This window comes from Chrysochloris asiatica, unplaced genomic scaffold, assembly GCF_000296735.1.
Source record: "Chrysochloris asiatica unplaced genomic scaffold, ChrAsi1.0 scaffold00123, whole genome shotgun sequence".
Classification (NCBI taxonomy): domain Eukaryota; kingdom Metazoa; phylum Chordata; class Mammalia; order Afrosoricida; family Chrysochloridae; genus Chrysochloris; species Chrysochloris asiatica.
The window spans coordinates 8,215,527-8,223,602 of record NW_006408641.1 but is presented as its reverse complement, the minus strand read 5'-3'; the positions used below and the strand labels follow the sequence as shown (position 1 = coordinate 8,223,602).

At 35.5% G+C, this 8,076-nt stretch overlaps 1 protein-coding gene across 2 annotated transcripts in view; it reads right to left on the bottom strand.

The window, feature by feature from the left end:
• EPB41L5 (erythrocyte membrane protein band 4.1 like 5) overlaps positions 1 to 8,076 on the bottom strand; it is a 169,130-nt gene that overhangs the window by 82,079 nt on the left and 78,975 nt on the right. The window contains exons 14-16 of one of the 2 annotated variants that reach the window (XM_006868730.1): positions 7,132 to 7,174; positions 6,620 to 6,735; positions 3,221 to 3,401 (exon numbers count right to left, since the gene is read on the bottom strand). In XM_006868730.1, the coding sequence (XP_006868792.1) occupies positions 3,221 to 3,401; positions 6,620 to 6,735; positions 7,132 to 7,174 (340 nt within the window). Of the gene's footprint in view, positions 1 to 3,220; positions 3,402 to 6,619; positions 6,736 to 7,131; positions 7,175 to 8,076 lie in introns of those variants that run through there. The other variant, XM_006868729.1, reaches the window with a different exon arrangement.

The window sequence follows — 8,076 nt, the reverse complement described above, 5'->3', positions numbered from 1 at the left end:
GTATACACTACCCACTCATAAACGTATACACTACCCACTCATAAACGTATACACTACCCACTCATAAACGTATACACTACCCACTCATAAACTAAGAACCTGCTGTTTGCCGTCTTGTTACTTCTGACTTATAATGACTCTCTAGGGTTTACGAGAACAGCTGGTGGGTTTGAACTGACAACCTTGTAGTTTAAAGTCCAGCACTAATCCTACAGTGCCACATCAAGGCTCATATAAACAAGCGTGAGAAAGTATTGCTATAAAATCCTAAGAAATTTTTATTAAAGAAAAGTATCAAAATGTAAAGCTGTTGTTCTTTAACATATCTAAGACTATAAATTTCTGAAGGTAATGTGTTCAACTCTTTAACCCTTCCTCAAGTGATGCTGTAAGATAAAGCACTAGTCTGCAAGGTCAGTGTTCAAACCTACCAGCAGCTCCTTGGAAAAGCTATACAGAATCGCCCTGAGTCAGAACCGACTCTATAGCACTTAATAACTACCCTTCCCCAAAGAATTCTACACTCTTTAACTGACACATCAAAATGACATCCTTAAGGAACTCAAATTGTGTCCCTTTAAATGCTGAGGTTGTTATTGTTGTTGTTACATACCATCCAGTCAGTTCCGACCCATAGTGACCCTGTACAGGGTTTCTGAGGAGCAACTGGTGAGCTTGAACTGCCAACCTTGTGGTTCAAACTGACTTTACAGTCCAGCATATTTACCCACAGCGCCCCACCAGGACTCCAAATGTTGAGTTTAGGGGACAAAAAGAAGTATGAAGGGGCGAGATCAGGGTTGGAGGGTGAAGTGGTCGGGTTTCGCCATGGAGTTCTGAGAGTTTAGCACCTGCTGCCCTTGAAGGATGAGCAGATGCATCAACATGACACAAAGATTCCTTGACGCAACTTTCCTGTCCTTTTTCTCACCAACGCATTTCCTATTTTCTTAACATTTCATCCTCATAAGTCCCAATGATCATCCTGTGTCTTTCAAGAAAATCTATGAAGATTACCCATTTGGAATCCAAAAAAAAAACCAGTTGATTTGAACTTAACTGGCCTAGTAGATCCCCTGGGAAACCAGTTGTAATTAAACCTTTTTTTTGGAAGGCACTCTGATGAGACTAAATCTACTGATCACAGAGATATGTTTGAACATGCTCTGTTTCTAATAAACTTCAGTGTGTATAAACTGAAACCCTAGTAGCAATCCTTTTGATTTCCCCTTATAGAGCAGCTGTCTTAATGATCAGATCAACTGGTGGGGTATAACAGTGCTTTTGCTCAATTAACCCTTGTTTTACATAATTGTTCTATTTTGTTAATTACTATTGTTAATCTACTACAGTGTCTAGTTGATAAATTAAACTTTATCACACAAGGTTAGCAGTTCAAACCCACCAGTTGCTCCTCGAAAACCCTATACAAGGTTGCTATGAGTGAGAACCAACCCTATAGCACTTTAACAACAACACCGGTATATAAGTATAGGAGAAAACATGATAAATATAAGGTTTGGTACTATCTGAGGTTTCAGGTATCCACTGGATATCTTGGAGTTCTGGTGTGGCACTGTAGGATAAGCACTGGACTGCAAGGTTGGTTTGAACTGTAAGGTTCACAGTTCAAACTCACAAATACTCCTCAGAAACCCAATGCAGGCCTGCTATGAGTCGACACTAACTCAATGGCACTTAACTACTACTACTGAGGGTCTTGGAAAGTAATCCTATGGGGGATAAGAGGGGGCAGACTTCTGTGTATGAATATAATCAAAACACAAGTTAAAATATGCTTAGAAATTTCATTCCCTAAGTACTCTTTAGGCTCTGTTTGCTTACTTGTATCTTCTATGGACAAACTGGATTATATTTGCAACCAACAGTCTAGTAATAACACCTTCTGAAACCTTTATGTTTGTCTAGCAGAGATTATTGACGGGGTAATACTGAGGTAAATTGTTGTTGTTGTTGTTGTATGACGTAGAATCGGTTCCGACTCATAGCGACCTTGTACAGGGTTTCTGAGGCTGTAAACCTTTAGGGAGTAGAATACCTCCTCTTTCTCCTGAGGAACAGCTGGTAGTTTGGAACTGCTGACCGTGAGATTAAGTTAAATGGATTGGTTATAATGTAGCTTCATTATCTTGAAGTATCAGAAATCCCCAGAATACAAAATATCCTCAAATAAACATAAGCATAGTTAAAAATTACGTTAAATGAATTTTAAATTTGAACAAAGCTATATGGAAGAACTGCCTCCCTTATATCATGTACCATTACATCTGAAATGAGCTTTTCCCAGGTAATCTGCTCATATGAAGCAGATCAAACAGCTCAGATAAACTCATTCTGAAGTTCATAAAGGATGAAAAATAAGAATATTCTTCATACTGTGAAAAACTCATATTATGCATATCCAATAAGTACATTCGAGAATGAGACTGTTCAGCTTCAGAATTTTATTTTAAAGGCCAAATTATGAGGCTGCTGCAAACCTGGGTTATCCGCCAAGTCCACAAGATGAAAGAGATAAATGAAAAGAATAAATACATTTTCCATTTTGAGCTAACTATTCAACAGTAATTAGACTGATCTCTCTGTATCATACTACTAATGTGTTTAGAACTTCTAGCAGCTTAAATACTTGTGTTTATCAAAAAGCAAAAAAAAATTTTAAATTAAAATTATAAATTCTTAGGCACTAAACTGAGGGCAACGAGTAAACTTTAGAAAGACTAAGTGTAGGGTTTAAGAGTAAGTTTTATAAAAACAGCAAAAGGCTGACGTCCTGTGTGTGCCTGGACACACTTCCTTCTGAGTGCCTGCAGTGAGTCTGCTGCTATCACTGCCCATCACCTGTGCACAGCCTGGGCGAGGGTGGTGATGGGTAACCTAGCCACAGACACAACCTTCTCCTGAGACAGCTTCTGAGTAACGTGTTAAGGATGCTGAAATCATGAAAAACTTATCTGAAACTACAACGATGTACATACTTTTCTCAACAAAAAATCAGTTGTCATGATATGGAATACAGCACCTTTAGATCCTTTTCCATTTCAGAGATGCATTAATTATAAATAGTAATGCACTAGTGACTCAGCATGAAATAACTTCTCCCCAGTTCTCCTAATGTGACCTAATACACTATAAAGATTAGAAAATGTACACCATCAACGCGCATGACAAAAGACACAATGCCTAAAGGGTTTAACATTCATATCTCAGTCATGGCTGACTGGTCAGGGAAATGACCAGCATGGTGGGCTCCTGTATTCTTCACACTGTGCTCATGGACAGAGTCAGTGTAGTTTCTATATGCAGTCTGGGGTGGGGACATGGCCCTGGTGTTCCACTGGTTTCCACCACGTTGACAGCAGTCACTGGCAGCAGACAGCCTAAATGGTTGGGGAGTGGGAGGGAGCACAGTTAGTACACAGGAATAGGAGAAAATGGATGTGTAAGCGGTAATAAAGAAAAACAGCAATGTGACCAGCATGCAACACTGCTGTGAGTATCTACTCCATGCAATGATAACATTCAAGAATACAAAGGGAGTAGTCAACTTCAGTTATGTGTAATGGAAACTGCCACTATGGAAATATATACAAGTCTTCAGAATCTGTTAGGTGAGGTCACAGAAAGCAAGGCACTATATCTGTCCCTGATGTTATTATTAAAACAAGAAGTAGGAAAGTTATATGAGATTCTAATGAGAAGAAAAAAATTCATAATCTAATTAATTTAAAGAATTTTACATAAGGACAAGGGCACATATGGGAAAAGGCAGTTGGGGTAAATAATATTCCTCAAATTAAGTGATTTTACAAAACTAAGACATAAGAAACAAAATTCAGAAAAAGTATTTTTTAAAACTACCTGAGAGGCCATGTAATTTTTACATCAATGTCCTCAATTAAAAAATTATTATTCATTCTGTAATCAAATTTCACCAGAACTGAAAAGAAAATTCAACAGGTACAGATAATGTGATGAGATTATAAGCCTCCACCAAGGAATGGTTTAGTAAGCATAGTAGATCTCTTCTCTCACATAGTGCTACAGCAGTATCAGAGTGCAACAAGGACACATGCATGGTTTCTGGTTAGACCAGATCAGTCCTCCAGTAGAAAGAAAACATCTGCCCAGGTGCTAGGACATGGCAGGAAAGGCCACGGAGATTTTAATATAACCAAAATGAAAAAGAATTCACCCTAAATATAAATGATATCTAAAGTTACAATATTATATATAACAAATCACATTATAACATTAAATAAATATAGCATCATATTTAATAAATATAGTAAATTATTAAAATATACTATTATATAGGATTATCATTCTAAATAAACATAAACATGAACATTTCCTTTTTTGGGGGGCAGGGGGACTGAAAAGAAACTAAAGATTCTTCAGAACAAATCCAGTATCCTTTTTTAAAAACAGCAAATCACCTTTTCCCTTCAAATAAAATATTTATCAGATCTAATTCATTCAACTCAATCTTCAATTTAGAATCTCTATGGTGCTTCAGGGTAAGCAGTGAACTGCTAACTGCAAGGCTGGCAGTTCAAACCCACCAAGCCACTCCTTGGAAACCTTGAGTATAGGGCCATTATGAGTCGGAACTGATCCATCACACATAACAACAACAAAACTTTAGAAAAGTAAATTAGGTTCATTTTCTCCACCAATGTATGTCAAGATTTTCCAAATGTTCAGTTTTGTTTTTGTCATTGTTTATAATTTATGGATTTAAAATATACAAATTGCTTCTCAAAAAGGTAATACTTTAAATATTAGATAATTGTAAGTTTTTGAAATATCAAGTCACTCACTCAAATAGTAATGTCATTTAAAAAGCACCAGCTAGAAAAGATCTACTAGAGAATCACGTAGCAAACAGGTTTAGATTTAAACAATTTTAGGCAAATTTCACCTGCCAGAAATACATTAAGTATTTCCAAATTTTATCAACCTATCACATTCTAGAGGAGGACTGTTTGTCTTTTTAAAGTATTAATGAGACTCAAAACACATACACAGAAAGAATGAAAAGCAGAATGCGTTATGAATAAAGGCTGGAGAATCCATAGCTCCAAGACAAGTCAGCTCTGTATTCAGTTCCATGCCTCAGTCGACATACACTGAAGCTGTGGAAGTGGTAAGTTCCACTGCTTTACTCCATTTCAGCACAGCCACATAAAGAAAGGGCACACAGCTCCGAATGTTTCATTTTTCTTGAAATTCAAGCAGATTCAATACTCTCTCTAAAACTTGCATCAAAGGAATTGAGTAGTGCCTAATAAGTCAAATTAAACAGATTTATCCATTAAAAGAGAAAATTATTTTAAAAGTCAATAAAGGTTTAGTGTTCTAAAATAGGATGTAAACTAGTAAAGACTCTCATTACATATTAAAAGACAAACTTATACTAAAATAATTGTTTTATGGTTAAAATCTGAGTACTGTTTTTCCTTCCCAATAGGACTTAGTGCTAACATTAAGAGAAAACATAGTTGTTTGCTGAAGCTGTGTTTTAAGTATAGATAAAACTCATCTTAACGGTTTAAAGTTAAAGGCTAAAAATTGGCATTTAGGAGCTTCACTGTTTACACACAAGGTACCCTCACCAATTCCTAAGTAGAAAGGGGGAACAAGAGAGCAGAACACACACATACACACACCTTAATCTTAGAAACCAATCTCTAGTTATCTGGAAGTGAAGTAAAAATATATCCACCAGTGATAGTTACTTATCAAGAGCAAAGCACCTTAAAGTTAGTTAAGCCAAAACAGCAGCAAATAAAAATGCATTGCAAAGTCTCAAAACAATCACCAAACACTGTTGACCCACCACCAGGAAGGAAGAACCAGCTGAACAGAAAGCAGACCCAAACCTGGAGATCACCACAGGAATTCGTTAGATTTCAGGTACTAAAAACACTAAGAACAACAGGAAAATCCTAAGAATTAGAAAGACTTTTTCCATAAACAGACACAACACTTGAACAGGTAATATACCAAATAATCATATTATTCCCAAGGAGCCCATCAAGGCACATACATTTATTTAGGAAAGGATAAATCCCAACAATCAACTCCAACAAGCCATAAACTATCCATATTTGTGTACTATTCATCTAGAAAAAGACCCTGAAAAGCTAATTATCTTCTTTGTCATCAAATTGTTATCTCTTCGAAAAAATAGTGTTTTATTGGAATGTAATTACGTTTTCCTATTGGCTTTATCTTTATGGTCTCAATGAAGAATGTATATCCAAAGTAGTATTGTCATGTTAATGAAATAACATATGACAAAAATACTTCTCTTGTCCACCCAAGAAAAGGTTCTACTTACTAGGGAAGAAGTTTTTTTCAACATAGAAATAACCACTAGTTATGGATCATGCTTATCAAAATAAGGATGACAGTCTGACAGAAGTCCCCCTTTTGATTCACACATCCATTTTTTCCCCAATTCCTCTAAGACTGCTTAATATGTTTCTTTTCAGCTCACAAATATGAATAATTGGCTTCCAATGACATTTATAGAATTGTAATGTTATGGAAGGGAATTAGCATTTAATTTTGATTTAAGGGGTTAACAAACCATTTCCTGTCGTTCAGGTCTACTCCAGGATCCCTTGGAAGAGTCTCGATCTCTATCAGCACAGGACCACAAGGGGAGGAAGGCATCACAGGTACAGTAGGTCTGACACCCCAAGCCTTCAGACACAAATTATACAAATCATGTATCATGCCTATAAAAAGATCCTTTCACCAACTAGGATGCAATACTATTCATATAACGAACAAAGATAATTCAATTCAAGTAAAAGCTTGAATTTTATATAACCAACTATGAGATAGTAATTTAACTGAACACACATATCTTTATTTACTCTCCGGGATTTACAAAGACAGAAAACGTAAAGAGCACAAAACTGCAATAACAGAGGGTTAGACATTATTGAACCACTTTGCAGTTAAAAAAAAAAAAAGAAAATGTACATAACTTACTCAAGGTTACATCACTAATCTAGAATGAAAATCCCATTAGCAATACTACTGTTTGCCACAATTCATACTTTTTATGGTTTTAGATGCTTGATACTGTCTTACCTGTTGGGAGACATCACTCTGGGTTGAAGTATTATTGTGAACACTGTAATGAATAACAAACACATTTTTTAAAATTATATATACATTCTAGAATAGAGCCTCATGTTTTAAGATTATACACATAAAATATTCTAAGGAAATAATAACCAAATGAGAGACAGGTTTCAAGACAAAATCTGTTAGAAGAGATAAAGATGGACATTATACAGTGATAAAATGGTCAATTCATCAAGAAGATTTAATGATCATAACTATATATATGCACCCAACATCAGAGTACCTAAATATATAAAGCAAACACTGATATACAGGAAGAAAAGAGTTGAAAGGAGAAATAGTAGGAGACTTCATTATACTACTTTCAATATTAGATCATCTAGAAAGAAAATCAACAAAGAAAACAGAGGACCTTAATGACAGTATAAACCAACTAGACTTAACAAATAGAGAACACACACCCCAGCAACAGCACAGTGTAAATCTTACACCACTGCACATGAAACATTTTCCAAGATATGTTAGATTGTAAAGTAACTATTGATAAATTTAAAAATATTTAAATCATACAAAGTATGTTCTCTGATCACAATATAGTGAAGCTAAACATAAAAAGAAAAAAAAGCACTGTAAAATGTACAAACACATGGAAACTAAGCTGTATACTATTAAACTAACAACAGATTAAGAAAGCAATGAAAGAAATCTCAAATTTCTTTGTAGTCAAATGAAAATGAAAGCACACCATAGCAAAACTTAAGGGATGAAGTGAAAGCAATATTTAATGGGAAACTTACAGTAACAAAAGACTACATGACAAAAACAGAGAGAACAACTACTTATTCAACAACTCCAGGAACTAAACAAAGAGCACAAAAATCCTAAACCCACCAGATTAAGAAATGTTGTCCATAGCTTGTCATGATCCACACAATCGAAAGCCTTTGC